Source organism: Callorhinchus milii, unplaced genomic scaffold, assembly GCF_018977255.1.
Source record: "Callorhinchus milii isolate IMCB2004 unplaced genomic scaffold, IMCB_Cmil_1.0 Scaffold9, whole genome shotgun sequence".
Classification (NCBI taxonomy): Eukaryota; Metazoa; Chordata; class Chondrichthyes; order Chimaeriformes; family Callorhinchidae; genus Callorhinchus; species Callorhinchus milii.
The window spans coordinates 7,521,821-7,549,735 of NW_024704750.1; the positions used below are offsets into that span (position 1 = coordinate 7,521,821).

General features: G+C 39.2%; 1 protein-coding gene across 1 annotated transcript; it reads left to right on the forward strand.

The window, feature by feature from the left end:
* Nucleotides 1-2,008: 2,008 nt before the first annotated feature.
* LOC103175260 (guanine nucleotide-binding protein G(I)/G(S)/G(O) subunit gamma-2) lies at nucleotides 2,009-27,424 on the forward strand. Its single transcript, XM_007888179.2, has 3 exons — nucleotides 2,009-2,482; nucleotides 22,622-22,737; nucleotides 25,445-27,424. Exons 2-3 carry the CDS (start codon nucleotides 22,651-22,653, stop codon nucleotides 25,571-25,573), a joined length of 216 nt encoding a protein of 71 aa, XP_007886370.1. The 5' UTR covers nucleotides 2,009-2,482; nucleotides 22,622-22,650; the 3' UTR covers nucleotides 25,574-27,424.
* Nucleotides 27,425-27,915: the final 491 nt, after the last annotated feature.

Sequence of the window (27,915 nt, forward strand, 5' to 3'; positions counted from 1 at the left end):
TCTTCATCCTTCTGAGGATGATGAAAGTCTCTGGCTGGTCTGGGAGATCTCAGCCCTCCACAAGCAGGGCAACTCTTGTCACTGAAGCCTACACTGATAGACAGGCTACCAATTGCATCGTAGCTTGTGTCAGATCTGCCTACTTCAGCTAATGTGCCCAGAGCAGGGAAGTGCCACAAATTTTGAATGGAGACTGCCTGCTGCTTTATCTTAACGCAGTGAATCCATGTGATCCCTCTCAGTTAAGCTGCTCAACTTATCCATGACCTCCCAATCAGTTGGTTGGTCTTGTGCCAATAATAAAGATCCATTGAAATCTACAACACAGTAAGAGGCCGTTCAACTCATTACATCAGCGGCTGTGTTCAACGAAGGCAGATGTTCTATTCCCAACTCCCTGCTCTTTCCTAAACCAGTCAACACCCTCACTCCGTGATTTTAAAAAAATTAAAGATGGTCATTTTGTTGCTACAAATAGTGGTCTTACCACCATGTGAATGGCACTATATAAATGCAAATCGTTGTTGTTATCTTAAGCGTAAACACAGGTGTTCTAGTGAAAAAAACCTGGGTAGCAAATCTCTCTGAGTTACTGGATTTCATCTGGAGTCACACTGCGTAATACTATTGCCATCACTGGAGTAGACACGGCTAAAATGAGTCAGGGTTCCTGCTTCTTACTGTTATTCAGTGATCCCTGCTGGACACAGCATGTGTTGGATCTTGGGCGAGGACAGGATCAGGCTCACTGGTGATGCCCTCCTGTGGCTGAATAGCCTTCATGGCTCAATGTAAAGCATTCGCACATGAATAAAGATAGATCTGATCCAGCAGGAGGTATGACCTGCAGTGGAGAACGGGAGAAAGTTTTATATATAGAGAGAGAGAGAGAAAGAGAGAGAGAAAAAGAAAGTTTGTACTCTAGATGACTGTAGCAGAAATGGTTGAAGGGGCGCAATTATATACATGTGATGAACAAAAGGTCGAAAGATGGTTTAGGCAATGAATGATTTTGAAATTTGAATCGCGCTTGTAATACAATGAATCCTGATCACTTGAGCCTGGTTTTTACTTGTCACGATCACTTAAGTCACCATGCTATCAATATCCCAGCCGCATATAAATATGTATTTATACATACATATGCCTAACTCGCCACTCTGGATAACTCGTTCCTGAGACGTTTTCCTTTGGAGGGTTAAGTTGTCAGGAGATTATTGGAATTGTAGAAATGACTTAAGAGCAGAAAAGCGGATTAACGGAAACCCGAATAATCAACAACTTTAGTAATTCTTGTTCAGGACACTGCTGGAAAAAATCTGATGTGTTATTTCCATTCAAGTGGATTATACAGGTAAATAGAAAGAGCTTGTATCACCTGGAAGACAGCGGCAAGCAGAAACCAACACAAAAATCCTCTATTATTGTGTACTAAGTACTAAGATTGAGATGTCAATGAATGAAGTATCCAATAAATAGCAAAAATGTATTTAGTGAAAAGTCTTGCGAAATTGTGCCTTTCTGACTACCAGTCCTGCCTTGGCTTTCCCTGATGCACAAATCCATAACTGTGTGCACGGAGTACAGGCGAAAGGAATGAAATATTTTATTGAGGAGGATTAGGGTTTGATTACTGTCTTCCCTCTCTGCTGAGCAAAGTCAGTATTGCTGCATTTACATGAACAACACAGGAAATCAGTCATTCACAGTTGCTATGGCAGCACTGGGGAAATCCATTTTATTGCAGTCCAATGTGTCCCTCACAGGAACATTGCAAAAAAAAACCCTTTGTGATAATGGCCCCAGATTCTGTGCAAATGGGAGGGGAGTGGGGGAGACACAGCTCTGCTCATGGTCTTAAATGTAGCAGCATATGCTGTTCAGGCTGGACAAGGCAGCCCTGAGCAGGGAAACAGCCCCCTTTCTACCCCACAACAACTGGGAGGAATAAAGTCACACACAATCTTTGGGTTATGTTTGCAGAAGGGGGGTGAGGGTGGGGTGGGGGGGGGAGGAAGCATGCTCTCTGATATATTTTTTTTAATCTTTGGTTTAATATGCCAGGGAGGCAGTACAGCATAAGATTCAAACTCCCTGATTGATGAATTCCTGAATGCTTTTTGTGAGCAAGTGAGCTCAGAGCATTCATTGCTGGTGAAGCAAGTCAGTGGCTCTGCAGAGAGGGTGCAACAAAAAATAATCTGCCCAGGGCAAGGCTGGAGAGGAAAGGGGGAAACAAGAGATTGGTGGGGGTGGGGGTGGGTGAAAGACTCAGAGTAAGGGAAGTTGCAACAGCTAGAAAGAGGAGGAAGTGGGAGAGCTGCTGTTTCCTGTAGACAGAATGATGATTGAAGACAAAGCTGGGTGTGGACTGGTATCTCAGAGCTGCTGCTTATACAGCTGCTGAGCTTGGATTCTCCTGCACATTCAACCTATTTTAAGAAGAGAAGAGGGAATATCTGTCCTCAGCCCACTGAACAAGGTAAATTTGCCTCTTTTTTTTCTTTCCTCCTCTCCTATTTTTAATCTTCCAGTGAAGAATTTAATAGAGTGTAGTTTTTTTTTGGCCAAAACACACTTGGGTGTGCAGTCAGTGCTGTTATGGGGGTATACAGTGGTTAAGGCTGTGTACCTGGTATTTATTGGTCAGAACGTGCCAATGTGAACATTGTTAACATGTTCAGATTGCACTGTGATATGTTGATCATCACCTTTTGTGTGATGGTTGTTAGGAAGGGGCTGTGTTTTTAATCAGAAAGCTTGTAGAAGATGTGGAAATGTCTCTTAGCTTACCTTGAATGGGGGGGGGGGGGGACTAAAATACTATTTCATTCAATTAATTTTGTTTAGATTGGCAGTGTTTACAGTTGTTCTGAATCCTTTGTTTGTTTTAAAATAAAAAGCCCTCAAAAAACACATTGTAACAAGCTTTCTTTTCAGATAACCACAGAAACCACAAACAAACCCCGGTGACTTAAGCTGTAAAAAAAACCCCATCATATTCACTCACATTCTTGCAAAATTCATTGCGTCTTAAAAAAAATTGTTTTTAAAAGTTTTGCTAAATCAATAAAGAAACAAATGCCGTCGCAATAGCTTTGTGTGAAGGTACGGTGTAGCACTACATAGAATTTTTAAAAATGGATATCTCTTTCTTAAGCTGTTGAGACTACTACAAAGAGAGCAGTACAGAATCAGCACCTAAACACTGAGGGGGTGATTTTGTTTGTAATGTAAGAGCATCTGTGCAGAGCAATCCATCAGACAGATAAGGCGTTGATATTATTGCCAGTAATAGCATTTAATTGGTAATTATCAATGCTATTTTTGAATGTTGTGTTGTCACATGACTTATTTACAGAATAGTACCTCCATTTTACTGGAGAAAATGTTAAGAAGGAATTTCTGAATGAGACCATTTCAAAAATTTCAGGTTAAGCCCGTCAACGAAATTACTGAATGCTGCAATGGTACTTTTTGCATCGTGGAAGAATATAACGTGTAACACATTAACTTAATTTTGAGCTCCCTACAGTTTTTGATATCGAATAGGAAGATCAGATCACCTGCCTGGATATTCGCATCCAATCACAAGGATGTATCTTCATAGAGTATGGATTAGTTCTGTTGCACATCTAGTGTTTTGCATCTTACCCCAAAAAATCTTTTCAGCCAAACACTAAGTACCGTATCACAAGATGAAAACAATACTGTACTTAGTATGAAAACAGACCCGCTTTCTGTGCGTTCATTCACAAGTTGCATTAATTGTTGTGCAATTTGAGGTTTCATTAATCAATTCTATACCTGGCTTAATATGTCCAGGGGGATTGTAAGTGTCGCACAATTGGGAAATTCTACACAGCAGTCTCTGAAAGCTCACATCCCTATGGGGTTTCTGTCTGCCCCTCCCAACCAGAGAGCGAGAGCTGTTGTGCTCTCAGCCCCAGCAATGCAGACACTTGCGAGTCAAATTTCAGCTTGGCCTAAACATTACCTGCTAATATATCAGACTGTTATGTGAAAACATTACTGGAATCCAATAAGCGTTAATTTCGATATCATTTGTATCGGGCAGTAAGTTTTGACTGCTGTCAATAGTCATTTTTCTTGCGCGCAGAATTGTTAATAGGATTAGATTAGTGATATTCGACACTGGACATTGATTTAATCTTTTGTGCCATACTTGCCTGATTTATGAATCTGCAGTGTTAATTAAACTATAGTAAACTATAGTGTGCTCAATTGAAACAGCATATTGTGATAGAGGAAACAACTGTATTGTGGAATACAGTGTTTCATTATCACAAAGAGACTCAGTTTGCCAGAGGTACCGATTGCAAAGGCCCACAACAATAGACCTCAGTTTGCAACAATGGGTCATTTTGTATTGATAAATAAATCAACAACAGCAGCAGTTGAAGGGATCACAGTAGTCCATTGAGAGAAGGAGTGAAGATGTAGTGTGTGCATTGGGTGATGTGCAGAGACTGGCAGAGACAGGCGAAAGCAGCACCAATATTACTCATTCTTTCATTGCCAGTATTCTCAATTGTAATATTTAGTGGTAAGCAGGTTTGCAGACATTGCAGGGCGTAGGGTAGATCGACTACCATGTTACAGCATTGTTGCGACAGCATTACAAATCAAAACCAATTTGTGAACCCATTATGATATGAATAAAAAGTACTGTTTTACCTAGATGAAGAAACCTCTGTAGCACAAATACATATTTGTGGTGGCAAAATGACAAACTCTGTGCACTAATACCTATACGTGTAGGAACTGCATAATAGACTGAAAGGCTGCAAGTAAACAGCTGTATATGACATAGAGCCAATGAGTGGCAACTCCCTGAAATGCTGCTTGGCATATTTTCTTCTTTTCTATTCCAGGAGTTTCATTAATTGCTGTTATTGTGTTTACCGGATCACCTCTCAGAGACTGTTAACTTGTGGCATCTAATGCACAACATGATCTACTCAGAAAGCCAGTCTGATTTATTTTACAATACACTGACGGGAAACTAGAACAGTTTTCAATCTGCAGCTTTAGCTTTTATTCAAAGGTTCTCATTTGCATGAAAAGTGCCTGACCTTTTTGAAGGACAAATGTTACAGTTAACGTGGTTCCCCAATTTATGGTATTACTGATGTATTAAGATATAGTTTTAATGATCTGTGTGATAGAAAAATCAAAATGTAGGCTGCCAATACTGCGATTTCACTATCTTAAACAGATAGTGCAAGTCTGAAGGACTCAAGTGTACATAGAAACCCATTCATAGTATCTATGAAGATTTGTGCAAATTCTCTACTTTGAGGAGCTGGAAATTCTGTTTTATTGTGTTGTCTTGTCTTTAAAGTAAATCTATAGCAGTGAGTTGAAGGCCTTGTTGGAAAGGTTTCTAACTTTTGCAGTTGCTCTACAGAAACTTGCATATATGAGAGAGAAGGGAATAGAATAGTGTGTGTGTGTGGTGGGGGGGCGTGCGGGGGGGAGGAGGTTAGGATTGATGAAGCTCATGTGAAGTAAAAATACCAACATGAAGTAGTTGGGACGAGTAGCTTTTTTGGAGCTTTTCAATTCTAGGTAAACTGCTCGAAGAGGATCTGAGGAAATCTATTTGGGAAAATCTTAGTACTCATTACTAAATACCCATCAGTTATTGACTCACCACTAAACTGAGTGCTCTGAGTAATATGAGTTCTGAGACAATATCCTGTTTTATATTAGTTCATGCTTACCCAAATCAAGTGCAGATTTTATTGTAATCTGTTTTAATAATAATACTCCTTGCATTTGACATAGTGCCCTATCATGTCGTTGAGACATCTTGAAGCCTTGCACTTTATACCGTAAAATGAATTGACCATACTTTGTGGGCAAAACACTTTCTCGTCCCTTTGAGGCAAGAGGTTCTTTCAAAGTTGCTCCGTAGCCAAGTACACAAGTTCATAGTCTTAATTTTCCTCTCCATTCCCTGCGCAGAAAGCACCAAGTTTATAATTCTGCTGGCCGATAAAGTTATCTGATACGGCACTTTAGTGAGTTTCCAATAAATTGATCACCAGCTATAGATATAGGTAAAGATTTCACTCCCATCTCTACTTAGTTGCGCGATGCTGGTTACTGAGGTGAGATCATCAATTTGGTACCTGGCCATCATGAGTGTCATTAAATTACAAGCATCATCATGATGTTGGTGCAAGAACCATTTTAGATGCTGGAAAACAGCTTTTTTCCACACCAATTGTTTTGCACAAATTATTCCATATCCCATTCACACACACATGTACTGCTCCATCAGTGGTCTCTGGATAGAAGTGGTAACCCTGGCTTAGGTTCCTGACCTTGCCTGGGGTGCTGAGGCTAATTGTATGGACCCTAATGTATTTGATAGTAGAATTTATTAACAAGGAGAAAAATAACTTGCGTCAGGTGTCTATGTATTGAAGCCAATAGCTGTTTCATTGAGAATAGCTGAGCAGTTTTCTCATTATTTTATATTATCACTGCTGCTAAGAGTAATGTGGTTAGGCCGCACCTAGTAGAAGAAAGTAGTGTGCAAAAGCACACAACTTCAGATGAAATATAAGTTCTCAGTTACAGGGATAATGTACCTGACGAGGATATGAACCTTTTAACAACATTGGAATCAAATGCAGAGGAAAATACTCCAGTTCTAAGGTCACCTTTCTCTTCTGCATCTCTTCTTAATTTTTTTGTGTCACTGTACTTTGTAAGAATCATTTTTTCTCTTTTTATTGTACATTGCTATGTTTTACAAAAATTCTGCATTGTTGTTGTATATTGACTAGCTCGTGGCAATCATTTGTGAGCTTTACGTTTTATTCAATGTCATATTTTCCAGGCAAAAATCAGCCGAATCAATAAGTGCTGCTGTTGATAAATTGATCAATGATTTATTAGTCTCTAATGCACATACCTGTATATCTCAGCGTACAACACTGTGAAGGTTATCCTGGTATGTCACACTGTGACTTCACCAAGTGCACTTTGGTGAAATCACTGTTCAACACTGTGATATCTCCAAGTGTAGTATTCTGGTCAACTTCCAAGTACAACGTGCTGATGTCCCCATGTCCATCACAGAGATACATACACTTATCTATTTTAATGTAACAGAAGCATTGTCATCATTTTGCATGAGTGGCCCGTTTTGGTATTCTGCTGAAAACCTACAGGACTTTACATCAGAAGGTCACTTCCCTGGCAAATGAAAGGGTTGAATAATCTACAATAAACCTTAATAGATCTCATGAGTTCTCTGGAATGCGCTGTATCATGACTATGAGATGTTCAGCCGGGGTCCCGTCTTCCTTTTCAGGTGGACGTTAAAGATCCCATGGCACTATTCGAAAAGAGAAGCAGGTTTCTCTCAGTGTCCTGGCAAAACCCCCCACAAAACAATTGGTTCCTCACTCTATGGTTGTTTATGGGACATTGCTGTTAACGTAGGCTATGAGTCTCCAATCTCAATGCTGAGCTTGAACTGATAATCTTCCAAACTACAACTGCTAGCAGTAATCAGAACTTCAGGTGGTTACAAAGTAGTTTTGATAAAAAGTAACATCTGTTTTGATTAAATTACTATGAAAATTGTGATATTAGAATGGAACATATAGGGGAATTTTTCATTTTCTTATAATAGCTGAGAACATCCAGTGGAAATGTTATTTTTCAGCAAAACTGATCCTTGTCATTTAATGAAACTGTATGTTTTAGTTACTAAACTGCCTCTTCCTGCTACCTTTGAGTAAAGCTTAAGCAGCCATTATGTTGTTTGGTGATGCTCTGATGGGAAATGGTGGAGATGACATGCAACTGAAATGACAAAATGCAGGAAAGTTCATTATCTGCAAAAACAATCGAAATGCTGAATGTGTGCATAAGTTTTTAAGGAAAAATAAGCGACCGTAACTGCATAAATTATTCAAGTTTTACTTTTCCAGTTTCTGAAAACTGAGATCACAGTTTAGTTACAGAATTGTCTTGGAGCCACACACTCCCTTGCCAACTGAGTGCCTTTTTCTCTGATATATGGGAGGCAGTTATCGAGTCACGTGGAACAAAGTGTAAATATTATAAACCAGAGTAGGTAACCTGAATTAATGTTATCCTAATTCTTTGAGCATCATACCCAGGTAGATTGCACTATGACCTCAGCTGTAGTCTTGTGTTCTATTTCCATACAATATATCTAGATGACTTTGACAATGTTATGCATCATGGAACTCTGAAGAGTAATGGTCACACATTCGATGGTTTACTTAGCAAACAGAACCAAAGACAAATACTGTAAAATAGAGAAAGCATAATGTAAACTTTACATGTTTACTGATGTGAAATTAATACATTTATTATCAGTTTTTGGATGCCCATATTCAATGGGGATCATAAATACATATTGACTTGATTTTCCAACTTGTGGTTTGTAAACTGCACTTCCTGTCACTGATAGGAACAATAGGATTTCACCCCAATAATGCCTTTGTCAATTGGATAAACTATTCCGCAGTAAGGTTTACCATAAAGGATATTGATCACTTCTGATTTGATGGAGAATTTGATTGCCCTGTACACTGCCCTGACCCACAGCTATCTTGAAACACTTAGTTGTTGTAGCTAGTTTGTAATTTAGTGTATCTGCTCCTGCAAGTCTGATGTAAAGGTTATGACAAAGCACACAAATTAAAAATGCCATTGCTCTACTTACTATATGAATGAGATTTAATGGAATGAATTGGTCTTTAGTACAAGAATGATAAAACATATTAGTGACTGTAGTGCCTGGGTCTCTGAATGACTCAACTTAAATGTAAAACTATACCTTTTGCTTTTGAAGCAAATAAAATCGTGGGAAGTTTATTCCATCTTTTGTAATAACTCTTTTAATTATAAATTTGGTGTTCAAGCTGATGGATATTATTCCTGGGGAAAACGTATTTTCCAATCTTCCATCTGTAAGTAGCTTCCAGCACTTCCCAGATCAGGTGTGATATGAAATGTCTCCATTCTGCCCCCAATAACATAGCTCAACTTCATTTTTATATGAGTGTGTGCTGTGTTAAGGCGCTATCCCCAATGCAAGGATTGTATGATTATCTGTTCAGGGCCTGTCCCCTGCTGTTCATGCTTTTCAGAAATAATTTGGAGAGCATTTCTTATAACAGTAAAAAAAATCTGCTTAGTTGTAAGCTAGCTGTATGGCATCAGTCTGTCAAAACCATTCTATCAAAAAGTTCTCCAGAGGGTCTTTCTTAGTCATCCTCGATATAGTCCTTGTGACCATGGTTGAACCTAAGGTTACATAACACTACAAATTCTTGGAATCCGACTTCATACTTCCAGAAAATGTGCACAGGTTAGTTATCAGAAACGGGAAATCCCACACAATTTTTCACCTATCTCGGGATTCTGCTCCCAGTTGTAGTTCCAAACTTCTTAAAATGATATAAAAATCCATATATCCCAGTCACCCCACTCTCTAAGTTTGACTCTGGTGATACATAAGCCTGCAAGAAGGAGTACAAAAAGCTGTACTTTCCTTAGTATAATTGTCGTGCAGTGGAATACTGTCTTCTCTTACATATCGAAAGCTTTTGGAGAGAACTCCTAAAGTGTCTCCAGTTGGTAAGAGGTTGGAGGCTTCAGTAAATGCTATTTGACTTCCTTCTGTCAAGGGTCGTTCCAGACCTCACTTACATTCTTCAATTGTATTTGTTTCAAATGGCAATGTTCTGAATGTAATAATCTTCCAACAACTTACTTCTTACTGGCACCAGACAATCACCTTTGCTGTCTGAATGAATTGAGGATTTAACATTTCTACAAATATACTTATGCATTTCAGCTGCAGATCTCAAGCTGCATAAAACTTAGCGTATCTCAATTTCATGACAATAACCGATGAACGACCCTAAGTGAAGTTGCTATCTCGTCTCATAATTAACCAATAAAAGATCCACAATATTAATTCAGAAATAATAAAATGATGTTAACCAAATTTTAATTGAATGTGAGTAATTGATAGGAATATTGATGTACCTTGGAGTACTAACCCTAACCAGAGAATTTTCTTTCCAGGTCCTATGTTCACTGGGAAACAGTATAGATATATGAAGTTGAAATTTCCCTGCTATACAATCTACAACAAATTGATCACACAAACCATTGCTTATGTGCAAGGAAAAATCAGGGTTCTTATGAGATGAATCATATGAAGTGACAGCTAGCATAAATTGGTATCAGCAGGAATCAAATGCATGAAAAACCTCTTTGAATTGAAATGAACTTTAACTCCCAGAATTTTCTCTCGCTGCTGTCCAACTTTTCTTCCACTGCATGAAGCCATCCCTCTCTCTCTGCACCTACAGTCATGTCATGCGTGCTTAAGGTTATGGTGTTTTTAAAAATATGGATAAAATATGAGAATACTATTAATCATCAGTTTGAACTTTCAAACCATAACTTCTTCGAAAAAAATTAAGTTAACATCTGGCAAAACCCTGCAGCCTGAATGAAGACCTCTTACCATGGAGCTGATTACTCAACTTGTCCTACGTGAGGTGAATTTGTACTTTCTTTGGCGCTGCACAGGGGAGAGTTTTTGTTGGAATAGCCTGTCTAACTGCCCTCTCAGCTGAAAGAAGTTATTTGGCAGAGCGAGAGAGAGACAGACAGACAGAGAGAGAGAGAGAGAGCTCTTGAGGGAATATGAGAAAAATGCCTGTGAACTGTCTGGTGCAGATTACGAGTTGAATGTCATGATGTTGATGGATGACGCTAGGCTGAGTTCAAAGACAATTTTCTGGGTGAAAATCAAATAATTCCATTGCTGGTTTATTGCGTATCGTGTAAAAGTTTCTAAATGGGTCAAGATATTGAATTTCAACAACCTTTATAGATTTTACACTGTACCATAATCCTAATGAAACATGGAAAATTGCGTTTAATAGTAAAAGTGCAGACAGAATTTCCAAGTTTAGAATCCTAGCATAACTCCTGATACTCTAATTAATGGTTGGTATTATATATAAATAGAAAATAATCTGCTGCTTGCATTAGACATCAAGCAATTTAATTGTGGTTCACTTAATGATACATTTTATTCCTAAGTGACAGACTTAGTAGTGATCTCTGCATGAATTTAAAGGCAGACTTCATGCAAAAGATGATTACATAGATGGAATAATGCTGGAATAATGCCCAGTTTTTTCATATTTAATGATACTAATCATCGTTTATACATGAAATACTCCATCTATTCAGAATTGGAATTCCACCACATTGGTGGAAATCCAACTGCAATGTACCATCAGTTTGAATGGGTTAACCACTGTATTTGCCTATGGAAATCTGTGATGCATGAGCTATCCTTTGTACCCCTCTGCAACAAATTCAGGATACATTTTTCGAAAAGATGCGAAACATATCCCCCTGTTAAAATACCATTGTTAGTGAAGCAGAGTTGTATACATTCTTAGTTAGAAGATAAATTTCAAAGTATAGGTGAACTTGCTCCTTTTTTTAAAAACAAAATTCCTCTCAGAAGGCATATTTATTTATGATAGTGGACAGCCCCACAGGCACTGACAGACCGACCTTGGGTACCTCACTCGTGTGATCAATCTTCATGTGTGAGTCTAAACATTGCATATTGGCAGCACACTTATGTGGGAGCATTTCAGTTGTGTTGTGCAAGCATTTCAGCAAAGACCGATTTCTTTCCTAAACATAGACACATGATCTTCAACTTTTGTAACTCATTCTTTGCCAGAAACCTTGGGGCTATGGAGTTCGTAACTTGTCTCTTCTCTGTCCCCACCTTCCCTCTCACTCTCTGGTATTACATAGGCAGATGCAGGAAAACAGTGTGCGTATCAGCAGTGTCAATGAGTTCTTTTTCACTTGTGGAATGAGTCCTGGCCTATTCCCAGCCATACGTTTTTATGCATTATTGCTACAACAGTTGTGCAACCTTCAAGCTAACCAGGTCGAAAAGTTGAATCTGCCTCAATTCAGGTTGCTTAACTGAAGCAGTATCAGGGTAAGCTTTGAGACCAGTTATTGATTTACAGAGTTACAAAACAGGAGGCAACCCAAATGTACATAGCCAGTACTGATAGTGATAGCACTATACATACAATGAACAGATCAAGGCTGATCCTTCTTGACTCGATTGCTTAATGAAAAGGAACCTTCAGTAATTAATAAGTTAGTGGTTTTCAAATCCTCCTGGGGATTAGAAAAATGGAAACACAGAACAATTTAAGAAGTCAGGGTCTCACTGGAGGATAGGATTCAGGGATAATTAAAACGCTTGCTTTTTAACATATATTTTGATTTTAATCAGCAGCTTCTAGTTATATGTTATGAACATGACATTTGTAGCGTGGTAATTTGTATCACCAATTATGTCATCACAAATAAGTTTAAAAAATGTTTTTCTATATTTCTTCAAAGACTATTATTCATAAACTTTTAACCTCCGTTTAATGATGAAAAGGTTCAAGGGATCTCAGATTAGTGCAATAAGATGATAGGTAATATCATGGGGATCAACCTTCAAGGCGATAAACTCTTTATTAAATGGCTTTGGTGAGTGTGGATGAGTGTATAGTAAGTTCTATGAATATTGTAAGTACACCAACATTCGCGATTAGTTTAGCATTTGTGGTGTCCTTAGGAACAGAAGATAATTGCCTTTTTTTTAGAGAAGCCAGAGAGTCTTCTTGGTAGGATGGGGAATGGCATCAGGAATGTTATGACCATACTGAAAGGACCTTACAACTTTACAATATGCCTTCAATGAAGAAAAACATTTCGTCTGTAAGGCCTTGAGACGTCCTCCTGATGTGAAAGGCGCTATACAAATGTAATTTTGTTGTTGTTGCAATTTGCTGTGGTGACTTACCAGCCACTCAGTAACGTTAGTGTGGAAAGGAATCCTGGACATTATCCTAGAGTCACTGATCCCATTACGCCTTGGCCTTACTGAAACACAACTGAATGAGTTGAGCTCTAGGACAGGAGGAATGATGACTGAAGAGATAGGCCTTATGATGGACATTCCAATGGCTTTTTTAAAAGTTAGGTCTTAAGACGCATTAAATTGTTACTTCATATTTTTGTCGTTCAATCAATTTAATATATATGTTTCTTTACTTTCAAAATGATTGGGTGGATCTGGGGCTACATTCTACCTTGATATTAATGAAGTCCCAAAAGGAAGACTTGAAATTTCAGACTCTGGATTTATTTCCTCTTTTCTAGTTTCATTTTCCCTGTTTGTTTGAGGCTGATGTTCCAATGCACTCACCCTCCATTGGCCATGATGTGAATTCCTCTCTCTAAAACTGGTGAGCAGCATGTACGAAATGCTGCGTTACTTGAAACCCACTTCTCTATTTGAGTGCAAAAAACGTCAACCGCAGGGATTAATCGGAATATGAATAATTTATTTGCTCAGATTAAGCCAGTTTGTTTTGAGTAGATAATAAACTTTAAAATATCGATTATATTCCCTGCCATAACTACATTCAGTGGCTCCATTGGCTGCATGACAGCAGTGATTGCTCCCGTTGCCACGACTTAATACAAAATACCGGACAAAAAAGAATGATTGTTGCTATCCTGGAGGTTGGTACTGCACTATCGTATCGCCTGGGGTAGTTCATTACAGGTGGTATCCAAAGAGGGAACTAGAGTTATCTCTGAGACAGGATGAGAAATTGAATGTACAAAAATCTTCTTCAGCGCCTAATGGAAATGTATTTTTAAAGAAGTCATTGGGTTAGCAAATGTGAACAGTGGAAGTAGGCTCAGACAGTACTCAGTGTTGACGATAGACATCATATTCTGTTGGCGGGGGCGGGGGTAGAGGTGGACGGGAGGAGAGGGCAATTGTTTCTTCATGCCTCTTGGTGTGCAGTTCTTCCCTGATTCTACATTGACGTACACATGAAATTGTATTGTGTTACCTGGAGGCACTCGTTCTGTATTTCATCTAATAGATGTCAAACCTGTGCAACTAGTGATGGCTACCATTGAATGTCAGACAGTGTTTCAACCTAGGATCTTGAACAAGGGAGGTTAGCATTCTGTCACGGTAGCTGCCAGGCTGATATTAATAACCGTGTGATGTTTCAATTCCCTCCACTGGATTTTAGAAACCAAACCACCGATTGTTCTCCTCCAATTGTTTCCCTGCCCTCTTATTTCCTGAAAATGTTTAATTCCTCCAGGGTCGCCTTGCCAATAATAATAATAATCCTTGCATTTGATATTGCGCCTTATCATGTCTGAGGCGTTTCAAAGCGCTTCACAGACTGTAAAGTGCATTGACTGTATATTTTTGTGGGCGAAACGCGGCAGTCAATTGTGCACTGCAGTGTCCTACAAATAGTCGTGGACTGAAGTGACGAATGTATTATTTGTTTTTGAAGGAATTATTACCACCGGAAAAGCGATCCGCCAATCGACTAACAACCGGATTCCAACTTACTGCTAGGTAAACAGAGGCATGTGGAGTAAGGAAAATTGCCCAACATTTCGCCCTGCCGGGCATTGAACCCAGGTCTCTCGCTTGTGAGGCGAGTTCTCTAACCACTGAGCTACAGGACTCCACGATGTGACCATTGTTCACGTATAGATAACATTTTTATAGTGCCTTATCAGGCAAGAAAGTCTCAAAGTACATTACATACCTACTGTCAAGTTTACTGTCTGTTATGTTTAAGCAAACACAGCAGCCATTTGCATCATCCAGTTGCTACAAACAGCCACCATTTTGTCTGGAGAATTGTTGGCTGGTACAAAGAGAGAAACTCCCTTTTCATTTTGAATAATCTCACATGATCTTTATCATCCTCTGGAACATGCAAGGAAGGCCAGTCAAGTGGGGTGTTGGAAAATTTGAGTTTGGTCTGACAGAGGTGTGAATGAAGATTTCGTCTGCGTAGAGTGGGGCAGTGAGAGGCGGGCAATGTTGCACAGATGGAAGAAAGCAGATTAGGTCAGGCCCGGATGAAAGATTTGCAGAAGAGTTGAGGGTTGAACAAACACAGTTTCCGTATAGGCTCCATGAGTTGGAGCGATCATCCTCAGCGCCTGAGGAAATAGCCTCAGTTTTGCTGGCATTGAGTTGAAACAACTTATAACTCATCCAGGAGTTGCCCTCCATGATGGTCCTGGAGTAGGATAAGGATTTAGCCAAAGAGAGAGGGCAATAATGAAGACCTGGTGATCTAGATATGAGCTGCATGCATTCTGATAGAGGGGTTTTGGACTTCAATGATTGGAGGCGAGAATTTCAGAGATAGAAAGCAGTAACCCTACAAGTAATACACTTGTAGCATTGCAAACAATCAATCACCTATAATTGATTAATCCCTCCACCGATCGTCTTATTCTTTATGTTCTATTCATGATCTCACAGGCTTATGTGACATCCTGCTCGCATGGTGGGCTTGTGTGGCTCTCTGAAGTAACATTGTCATGAATAGATCTCAGTAGTTGCCTTCCTGAACATGCTGTTATTGTCAGCAGGATTCACTTGATGCAGTAGCCATGTACACAGGCTATTTAGTGCACTGTCCAACTAATGAAAATGACATAGTGCTTGAACACACATAAATAGCAGGGATAAGATTAGCTGCTATCATACAGGAATATGTGATGTGAGAGACACCGCAAGACAGTTTTAAACAACCACATTGATACATGGGATTCAAATTATTTTCTGTGTCTCGAGGCATCGTAATATGTGTCAAACTGCCTCACAAGACTGTCTGACACAACTTAAATTGTATAGCAGGTTTTGATAATTGGATTGGGAGGGGCTATTCTTATCTCTTTGCTTATTTGTCAAAAGGTCTGCATTTCGATTCACTTGTTCTCAGCAAAGCTTGTAAAAGAACCTTCAGGGAGAAAGATACTAATTACTCACAGAGACTGCATAAGATGCCAAATTATACATGTTGTTTTGTCGTTCCTTTTGTTTCTACCTGGAAATATTTTCCATTTTTTTCATACTAAACCACGACTCTTATCCTCTGTGTGCGCTTTTAACTGGTCGTTTCAGGCCCAAGCTCCCTTACCCCTCTCCCCCAACCTCGCTCTCCTCTCTCTATTCCTGAATCTCCCTCCTTCGTTAGCTATTATGCCCCTTCTCCTTAATTTCCCCACTTTTCACTATTCGTAGATCTGTCTGGACCTCACCGAAACATCATCGGTCCCTCCCTCTCCTCAGCCAAATACTCCTCATTTAGAATTAACCTGGAGAGCAAATATAACACCAAGCTCCTTTTCTCCACCAACCAACCATTTCCTCTGTCCACCCTCTCACTTACCCTCCATCCTCACCTCCAACTTATAATATGAAGAGGTCATGGACTTTTTGTTGTCCAGAATCAACAGTCGTCTCAGTTTCCTCCACTTCCCCAACTCCCCTCTGCCCATCCTTCCCTATTGCCTCCACACCTTTAACCCTATCTCCTCCTCATCTTTCTCCTCCTTCACGGCCCATGTGAAATCCACCACCTGCTCCCTTGACCAAATTCCAAAACCGCTCCTGTCCAACCCGCTTGTCACTCTGTAGCCAATGTCATCCACATCTTCCTATCCTGTGGCCTGGGTATCTCTTCCTTTCAAAATTCCTGTCATTACTTCCCTTCTCAAAATGCCTCCCAAGATCCGCCAGACTTTCTAGTTATCACCTCTTCATCACCTATCCCCCCTTCCTGCCCAAGGTGCTAGAACTATCGTCATCAGCATTGGCACCTCTCATGACTAATCAGCAGAAGATTTGCTTGTGTAAGACAGTATAGGGCAGAACTGATTCTGCCTGCATTCCTTCTACTGTAAAAGCCATTTGCTGCTTTCCCAGATAGAACTCCCAAGAACTGATGAAATATGATGATTGAGACCCGTTAGCTTGAATACTCAGGCAGTGATATCAATGGCAAGCCGCGTGATTTTAGCTTGTTAGCAGTTATCCCAGAACGCACTCTAGGGTCCCCAAGGCTCGGCTGTTGCCAACTTGTGCCTAATACTTTCCAGAATTAGGTAAGCAAGATGCTTCCCTCCAGGAAGAGAATGCACGTTTCGTTCCAGTAACCATCTCTGGCATTTCCATGTATCGGTGGAATGCATGGAATTCTCAGTTTGGTTTGGATTAAGCATGATGAAAGTCCACATGTATCAGACTCCTGGCTGACCAAATAAATGAGTGAAAAGGCAAGTGAGCCTGTATCATTTTGCACTGATCTCTCACACACCAGCAATGTAGTTGATACAACCATGGTTTTGTAATTGCATAACTGAACAATGTGTTGGCAAACAAAGAGACACATATTTTGTACTTGTGTCAATACCCTTATAAGCTTGCAACGACTGCAGGAAGTTGCTTAAGTTTAACAGAGACCTTAAACTGGAAAGGGTGCGCAGATTCTGAATGCTGCTCAGGAGATTCAGCACAGGGATAGGTAATTTCAATGTACATGCTTCGTAACGGAGATCGACTCATCTGTTATTTGGGCTCATATTCAATGTAAACAGCTCTGACTCCACGCAAACTCTCATTCCAGAAGTTTTAAAATGCTTTGCACAGAAGTCATGATTTACCACTTTGTAAACGTTTCCCATCTATATGTAGTTTCTATACCCTGCGAACAACACCCTTGTGAGCTGTACGACGATCAGACCAGCTGCATTATTGAAATACAACACATTTTGCGACCTATTGTTTTACAGTATGAAACCTACTTTTCCTGGACTGTGTCAGAAACTGCCAAGTATATGATCAGTGAATCCGCAGCCTTTGCTGGGTTATTTCTGTGTCCCTTAGGTTGCTTGTCAAGCTTCATCTGTATAGCTTCGCATTACATGCAGTCTTCTTCATCCGATCCACAGAATCGTAACCCAATAGTAAAATATTTTGGGGATTTTTGTATGAGTGAAAGATGGGCTGGAACACATCTACTGCACCAGAACTTAAAGCGTAGCATCCATTTTTTAAGCGCTCAGTAACTCAGAAACTGCAAGCACTGAGAAACAATAAAGTTGTGCAGTGTTTGTCAGTCTCTCTCTATCACCCTCACCCTCCCCCATTTCCCCAACAAAATCTAAGGCAGGTGTGGACTTCAACTGTACATGAGTAGAACCAGATGAAAAATAACATTTAAAAAGTCCCATTAACTTCCTTGAGAAATAGAAACTGACTTGGAGGTTTCCTGTATCTCTGTCCTCCATGGGTATAAGCCAGTCAGTCGCTTTAGTGTCAGTCTTATCAGGTTTCAACATATATAAAAAAATATTGGGAGTACTTTTTATTCTGCACCACTTCCATTGTCTGTGATTGAATACTGCACAAATATCTTTACCTAAAAAGGGGCACAACAGCTCCTTGGAATCCTGAGGTTGTGACAGCTCCACCAATGCGGGGTTGATTTGTGTACATAAAACCAGGCCAAGAGCTGCCTGGTGACATGGGCAAGGCTACAGTTCTCTTATTTCAAGTTGTCTGTGTTCAAACCAGATGCCAAGGATGTAATTTTGAAACGTCTAAATAAACAACAAAAGCCTTCAAATTACACCAACCAAATCACCCCTAGTATTTTGTCCTTTGTTTGAATATAGCACTAAGTAATGCTTTTTTAAAAAAAAAAATCAGATAATCTGTCTGGAATAGCCAAGGTTGAAAATGTACCAATTGGAAGGTATTTTATCTGCTAAAGATCAGGGGTGTGTATTACTGTTAATTAATGAGTATGGAAAGAATGGTGCAAAAAATTCATCAATATTGAAACCTGCAGGTAAACCCCTGTGAGTCACACTGACCCGCACCAAGGTCTGGGGAGGTGATCGGGTGGGTCAGAGCAGAGGTTTGACGTGCACCGAATTTTCCAGCGGGATTAAGATATTTGTGGATCCTGTGCACACATCCTGTTACAGTTCTCCTACACTTTAGACCCTAGTGTCTATAGGCACACATTTAAGACCCAAGGCCCATTCCCAAGGCCTATTGGGACTCTAGTCTTAAATGAAAGCTGCGGAGAAAGAGCAAGGCAAGTCAAAACACTGAAACTGAGCAATGATCCAGTCTCTGCTTAAAGTGGTGATGCTGCCACATTATTGGTAGTTTGTGGACTGGCTCATTTACTGCAAAAGCTATCTCTGAAAACCTTGTTAGGAAGCAATTAGTGCCAGAAGAGTCCTAAGTGTTTCATCATGACGTTGCACACAAGTGCAACAAGGCACCGTTATTTTTAGGGCTCCAAGACGCCACCCCAGGTAAATGCAAGTTGTTGTGGTGGTGAAGTTCACAGCATTGCATTGTGGTTTTTTTTAACAGGTGAAAGCAAAGATTGTCAGATCTATTTTTCTGAAGAGAGTTCCCCATTAAAAAACATTTAATTCAAGGAACTTGCAAGCTCTGGTTCAAATACAGTGTCTGTGCTGTTCACTGTCAGATCCTCCATTTGCACCTAGTTGCATAGAGCAGAATAAGCCATGGGAGGACAGAGAGAGGTGTTTTACACTGGGGCCAAATAAAACAAAAATGATCACCTAAATTTAACAATCCTGCATTTCATTGCCCTGCCTGCAGTTAACTGTTGCTTATTTTCTTCCCCCTTTTCACATGTTTTATGTCCCCCGGGCATTTGGCCTCTTGTCTGTTTGTGTAAGAAAGTTTCTCGAACCAGGATCACAGAGGAAAGCCTTCAAGCAGCAAGATGTGGCAGCAAAACTGGACACTTGGGTAGAAAAGTTTGCTTCTTTGTACAGCAAATGTGGCAGATATTTTGTAAAGAAAAAAAAGTCTGCTTCTGATTAATGGAACAGTTTAAAATATACCAACCAATAGAACAGATTGTGGTGTTATAATGTGTGGTTCGCAGATGCATTTCAGTTTGTACAAACTGGAATAACAGGATGAAATATTAACTGGAGATCAGTTCGTAAGTAATTGAGAATCTTAAGTCAATCCAATTCAGATCAGCCGGTTTTCTCTGAATTTCCCAGTTTGGATCAGTAACTTTGGGCTACACTGGCTGGTCAGTGCCAAGTTTTATGAATACAGATTAAAACTACGGAAACTGTGCTGCACAAAGTTGGAGAAAGAAGATTCAGAATTCTGGAAAGCAGAGCTCTTTTGAGTCCACTTTCCATTTCAGATTCGGTGAGGCATGCTCCAGATCTGATTGCAATTTGGAATGAGCTAACCGTGCTTCGAATCTACATTCTGATTGAGATTCACTCAGCTATGTGACTCTTGAGTGTTGATTCCATTTTAAATCTGGTCTTAAGTTTTTTTCTGAGTCCTTCTTCGATTCCTTTTTATTGTGAAAATAATGAACTTCACAACCAAAACTTTTAACAGCTTGTATACGTACATATTCATTTGTGGTAGAATTATTGCGAAAGTAGTAGTTGATTAAACTCAGAATTTTTTTTTAAAAAGATCTTTTCTCGGGGTTTCTAAAGGCATGTAGAACAAATGGGCAGATCATTACTGGGAAGTGGCTGAGCCCAGTGCTTTCAGTATTAACAAATCAGCAGGAAAATACCATACATGGAAATCCTTCTGCTTTAAACAGTTGAAGTAAACACAGGACTTGCAGGAGACTTGCAACATTTCCAGAAAGTTTGAACCAAAGGTACTGAAACTTTTGAGCTGAGCATGTGGAAACCTCACAGTGTGGATTAAGCACAGTAAAAGGCACAGTTGACTTTCATCAACTGTGTACTTTCATCAACTTGACAGTTTGTGTTTTTTTTACCAGTTCTTAAATATTTGAGACACTTAAGTGAAATGCTTATCGAATTTGGAATAAACCGTAAGGTCAGATTGTTGTCTTTAGTGCACTATTTTCCTTCAATGCATCTGTATATTTTTTTAAAATAATGGATCCCATTAATCTCATGGGCTAGTTTGTGGTGTGTCTGGGTGCTGGAGGCGGGTGTCAGTGTGGATGCTGATAACCAGTGTACTCCATGTCATTGAAGCGTGATGACCTTCACGTTGAAGGATTAACAGTGGTGTTGCCTTACCGCACGTTTTATTGAGAATAATTCATGTTTGAGTTAGTAAATGGAGGATTCGATGGTTGATATATATCTATTTAAACAGTAAGATTTCTAAGCGATATAGGAGAGTTGTTAAACCCTATAAAGGCCGCTTTTACCATAACAAGTTCTTGTAATAAGGAGGTTTTATGGCTACCGCCGCCAGCCCTAAACTATCAAACTGTTAGTATTTCTACGGCACCTGTGAGATAAACAGGAAAACCTCAACATCCTGTTCTCTGTAAATGTGCACATTGCTCTTGACAGGATAGCAGTTTCGCTGTGATGATTGTCAGTTTCCATTCAACCAGTCTTGTTTGTCTAATTTTATTTCTTCGCTTATTAGCAATTCACAGTCCTTGGTTCTTGTCTGTCTTGAGATGTCCCTTAACACAGTTGCAGTCTATCAAGCTTAATCTGTAAACGGCCTCGACCAAGGTTTTGTTGTTAAGCCAGCTGCTTTTAATGTTCTACAGCATTTCTAGAATAACCAGTAATTAAATACAAATGCTGAATGTGCTGATTTTGCAAAATATCCGCATTGAGATGCTGGAAATTGTAGATTTCAAGTTTTGCCTCTTTTAGTGCATCTAGTGTCAGCATCAAGCACTCCTAGGTTAGAGGAAAGGTAATATAATTCACCCGCTGTTGTACCCCACACTGACGGATGGAATGTTCTTATGGAATGTTGGTATCCATTTCATTGCGGTCTTATTCCAAATAGCCATCAGAATACGTCTTCTGTTTTACATTGGCAAATAATCTTAGTTAGAGATCATGGATTTCCAGAGCATGGTAATATCTGCCAGAATTTCATTGGGTTATTGGGAAGGAGATAGTGTGGTAAAAGTAACAATGCAATTGTTTCCCTGTGGTCAAAGAGTCAGAAGGGAACAAACACAAGAAAACAGTACTATGAATGCTCAGATCAGTTAAGGAGACTTAACTAAAAGCTTTCATACTCTGCCCATGGCTCAGATTGTTGTAAGCCACTACCTTGTGAGAAGCGGAGCCATATTGAGCTCAGGCAGACCCGAGGCTGCGTTGAGTTCGCTGATCTCTGGGACTTAGTTGGAACATTACAGTTGGACTTGGTTTCCCTGAACTCAGGAAGTAGAAAATCACCCAAAGTTCCCACTCCTGTTCGCTATCCAATGATGTCCCCCATAGTTTAATAGTCTGCCAACGTTCAGTCCCTGGCTCATACACTAGGGCACTTGGGCAAGGAATCAGAGGGCAGCTGATGTCTATGGAATCAACATGAACACCTTCAGGAAAGAAGGGAAGAGAATTTGAGAAAGGGAGGTGGATCTGAGGTAATTCAAGATAGATTTGGAGGTATAAATGTGTAAGACAATCAACATCAAATTACATTTGCATAGCACCTTTCACATCAGAAGAACGTCCCAAGGCGTCCCTAATGGGAAAGGTGGATTTGAATGGATGAGCATCGTGACCCTGTTTCATATTTATTGCATTAATGTGTATTGACATATTTATCAAGTAACCTTTGTGCTTTGATTTCTAGTGTAAACGAAAATCACAACTAGAAGTCCAATGGCAAGCAACAACACTGCAAGCATAGCACAAGCTAGGAAAATGGTTGAACAGCTGAAAATGGAAGCCAATATCGATAGAATAAAGGTGAGAAAACTACTGCTACAGCGCTGCCTTCCATTCATATAAATTTAGTTTTTAAACTGTCCTTCCCAGATCATTTAAAGAATTATTTTTTTCCATTTGCAAATTACAAAGGTCCAATTATGTACTGAGTGTATACTGTACAATAATGAGAACAATGACTAACTTTGCTGGTATTTCTGCTGATCTGCTGACAAAATTTGCAAATAATCCACCCACATCTTTCTCCGTATGAACTTTCCAGCAATGAACTTCTCCATTCAGTAGAATTGCTGACTGTTCAAAGGCATGAATTGACAAATGTCTGAATGATACCAGTGTCTGATAAAATCATGTGTATGAGGGATTTGAATTTTCAAAGCAAACATGAGCACAGATAGAAAATATAAATACGAGACAACATTGAACCACAATGAATCTCCCAAACTATTCCATAGCAAGTAGTGTAGGAATATAAAAATTATAGAGAAATATAAATTTTACTGTATTAATTGACGAGCACATAATTCACTGATTCAAGTGGACAAAAGTTACGGATCTTTTGCGCAAATGAAACAAATCCAGTAATAAATAGGTGAATGCCAGTATAGTAATGTCCTGTTTGTTATGAAAACAAATCATGAATCAGAAACATTTTAAGAATCTTGTCGCAACATTTTTAAATTTTTTGTTTATATTAAAAAAAGGTGGAGAAGCATGACCATTGGTGATTTACACTGTAATGATGAGGTTTGAGAAACAGTTCTGCTTTTTGTCTTTCTGATATTAGTGTGTAGCTGGCTATTCCATTCTATGAAATGGATTTGGCCTATGGGCAGTCACACTGCAATGTGCACGTGACATTAGAAGTGCTATTTATACATGTGTGAAGTAATTTTTTTTAGGTTTAAAAACATTGTAAATTATTCATATTTTCAGAGCTTGATGGTAAAAATTGGTTATTTTGGGGCAATGGTGATTTGCTCCCAGGAACACATGATAGGCTGTAGTCACCAGGCAAAATTATATATTTTTTTAAATACCCACATCAGGAAAGGTTGCCCAATGTAGTTTAAACTTATTTTTGGATGTTCAGTGCTCTGAGATGCTACCCTCCGTGAAAGGTTCTATATATATGTATATATATATATACTTGCAACTTGTGGTTCTAGCACATGACTCTTACACACATAATATTTGTGAAGCAAATTCTCCCTTCATACTGGTTAGCACACTGAAATTTTTTAAAAAGTTTGTGTGCAATTTTTAATGTCAATTCATTTTTTCTGTTAAGGCAAATCCACCTGATCTTAGCCTGCCAGTCCAATTTGTCTTAAAATCTTAAGATTGCACTGAATTGTGGAAAATTATTCAATTGAGTCTCAGTTTGGATGACAGTTTTCCATAGTTCTTAAAAAGAAGTGTGTTCAAATTGAGACATTTTTCTCAATTCTGTGCCATATGTATTTTTACAAAATTAACTAAAGTTACAACTGGAGAATCACCATTTTATTTTAGAAATACAGTATTGCCAAGGAAGGAAACCACTAGCTACAGCACAAGCAGAAAGAGGAAGCACAGCAATTTAAAGTGGTCTGGGTTGAGTTTTTATGTTTTTACTGTGAGGACGATGAGTTTGAAAAGAGAACTTGTTTTTCAAATGTTACATGTGTAAGAGGTAAGAGTCGCACGTTAGGCCAACCCATGCCACGTCAAGATGCGTCCTCCGCCCCCCCCCCCAGCCATTTGCTGAAGTCTTACGTAAGACTGTGTTTGACTGGTGGTGTTTTTCCAGATTTTTCACAAAATATTCAATCAAGAAAATTTATTTTGTTGGCCGACCAAAAAAGGTTGTCCACCACTGTATTAGGACATTCCCAAAAAAGTTTGAAACAACACTGTCCAATTTTTCCGGTTGTGAGTTTTTACAAAGTACTTACTTAATTGTAAAGTAATTCCCTCCCCCCCCCCACCCCTGAATTTGGCTTTCTGAGTTGCACATGGAGCATGGATAGGAACCTCCTAACTTCATATGTATATACAGCCTTCAGCAGGTGGATGAGAGCTTAAAACATCTTTGTCTCCCTGCAAGGAATCAACTAGACTCTGCCCTATGACGGCCTCAATACCACAGTGTATTCCAGGCACAACTGCAGGCACCATTTTTAAGCCTACTCAATTCATCTTCTATTGACCATAGCCTTAATAAATCTGATTCAGAAGCTGAACGGTGCTGATGGAGTGGACTGGAGAGATTTAATGTGGTTGTAGCAGTTCATGTGTCTAGTTACATTTAAATCCTTCCAAAATAAAGTAATCTAATAATAATTATGCATTTCCCAAGCTTATAACCAGTATATCTGGTTGATACAATGCAGATATTTTCTGAATAAGCAGGTGTCAAATATAACTTTTAGTAAGCTTAACTCCACATAAAATCAAGGGCTCTGAACCTGATCACTTCATGTGCTCCACAGTTAATATCTAGGTCTATTTTGAAGAGTCACAAGGAGATATGTTATATTTTAGGCTGAATTTTGGATGCATTCCAATTTAGTTAAATTTATATCCTTATTTCATATACTTGTAGCTTGTTGACATTTTCTGGGACAAAATTAGAATCTGATACTGCTTGACTACTCTTCCTTCTGCGGTGGCAAATTAAAATCGTCGCCTCCTAACGCAACTGCATGGAACAAACACTAACCAGACTTGTACCTTTGCATTTCAGGTGTCCAAAGCAGCTTCAGATTTGATGGTGTACTGTGAAGCTCACTCTAAGGAAGATCCTCTACTGACACCGGTTCCAGCATCAGAAAATCCCTTCAGAGAGAAGAAGTTCTTCTGTGCTATTCTGTAAAGGGCAGATGGGCCTGAAAAGCAGGCTGTTTCGAACAGTGATGTAGAATTTTACCAATGTGGACACATTCCTGTCTGCAGAATTTTTAACAAAGCCTGGAAGCTACAGGGATTGTGCATGTCTAAGGATCTTGTCACCTTATCGGGAATGGAAGCAGAAGAACTACATCATGAAAACAGAGATTTTAAAACAGCTTAGAACGAAACAGTGTAGAGATAATGTGTCACATTTTTGCTCTTGCAAAGGGCATAAGTTATGTTTGATAGTTTGATGTGTGAAGTATGACAGTTGTTCTAAGCAAGGTAAATAACTGAGGAGTTGTATAATTTTGTTGGAATGATAATCGTTGTTCTTCAATATAATTTTTATTTAAGTTAAATGGACAAGTATTGAAACAAGGTAGATTACTGTGGTGTTGTACCTTAACATTTGGTTATGTGCTTTTTGCATTAGAGTAGCACAATGAAATGCTGGACTTTGCTTTGAGAGCTGAACTGCGAGGAAAGGAAATGTTACTAATAAGCATCTGGCTAATGATACGTCATTTGCGAATCACAAAAAGCTGCCAGATTGTGTAATTTCTTAGATTCTTATTAGTGCTTGTCTAACATTTTGTGTTTAGTAGCTTACAATTTCAGCTAGTATTAGTAATTCATGTGCTGTGATTAGTGATACTCATACTTGTTACACAAGAAGCAAACTGCATGAAAACATTCCAACCCATTGTCCTTTTATGAGTTATTTTGAAATTGTGTGATGTAAATATACAAACGTTAAGATTTTCATTTCAGATCCTAACTGCTGATGAAGCACAGCCTATTTCTTGAAGGTCATGTTCTCTTACTAATGCTTGTGAACACTATAAGATATAATATCTGTCATTTATTAAATCATTCTTAAGATGTTTACATCACCTTAAATATTGTAAAAAAATAATGTTTTATTGGAAACAAAACCTGCATGCAAACAAGAGTACATAGACATACATGGCAGCGTTTGAAAAGCTTTGATCACCGGTTTTTGGCAAATATCTTTGTATACAAAGTACTGCAAATACAACACAACTGCTAAAGGCGTTTCTCTTAGTTCATTGGATTTTAGATGGAAAAAATAATCATTTAGGAACTCTTTAAAAAAAATCTCTTGATGCAATAGTTGTGTGTATCTTTTTTATCCAACTGAAACAGCAGAAAGGGTTATTAATTAGCCAGTGTAATACGCAGATGGGCAAGCAGGTCTCAACTTCCCGGGATGGTCAGACGATTTTACCTCAGGCTATTTCACCGTCTTTTAACGAACCCTTTTGATATTTTCAGATGTGTATTTTTACTCTATTGATAATTTTATTAGATCTGCATGTGCTACCCACTGCCACTACACTGCCAAACAAGCCCTCTGCTTCATTTTCGATCCCGTAGACAGCAGTGATTTTACCATCGCATTGGCACACGCCAGCACAAAAAGGGGTGGGGTTACCGTCAAACAAAGCAAAATACAATTGCATTGAAAAACATTTGCCATTATTCACTTTATAAAATGAGAAAGATTGACATGTATGACTATGGATTGTTGAGTCTTAACTTTTCCGTAAACCTGTGTTCATGGCAGCAGTGAGTGGTAGTGGCTATGAGTCCGCCAGGAATGCTTTATATATGATAGCAAGAATAAAAGGGATGTGTGAATTTTCTTAAACTGAGTACATTGTAGAAATGTGTATCGTATTTCTGGTTGTACACCCTTGTCAGCTTTGAATAGGGAAACCTGGAACGAAGTATTGATGTCATGCACATTTTCATGCCATGTAAACAGTGTATCAGTTTTAAATAAAACCTTCAAACTGTTTCAATTGTAGATATCTTAAACCGCCTAGTATTGTACACGGTGTGCTTCTCTAATAAATCTGTCTAGAAATTACTGTGTGAATATTAAAAGATGATGATATCCTTTGCAACATTTGGCGCTACCATGGTAATACACTTGCAAGACAACCCGTTTGCAGATTCCCAGCCTGGTCACAATAAATCTGCGGGTGCACTATGTGTGTGATGATGACATTTGCCGGTTAATTTAGCTCATGTGTGGTGCAGAGGCACATTGGTGACGACGATTTTATCATTCATCCGGTTTCCCACCACTCCCAGCAGTCTGCAAATCCCAGCCAACGGGGTCCCAAGGCACCCAACGTGCTGAAAACACAGCCACTAGTCCACAAGGATATCCTATCGCCCATCGGATCTCAAACACGCCCAAGAGATCTCAAAATAACACAATAGACTACAAGGTTTAATTTGTCATATCTCAGAATTTTAGATGGCTGGGAGTATTATAGACTAATCTGTTGT

Bases quoted from the DNA above. Each gene is read 5' to 3' on its own strand.
- LOC103175260 (XM_007888179.2), top strand. From the start codon at position 22,651: ATGGCAAGCAACAACACTGCAAGCATAGCACAAGCTAGGAAAATGGTT. The intron at 22,738-25,444 runs GTGAGAAAACTA...TTTGCATTTCAG, and splicing joins CCAATATCGATAGAATAAAG to GTGTCCAAAGCAGCTTCAGA.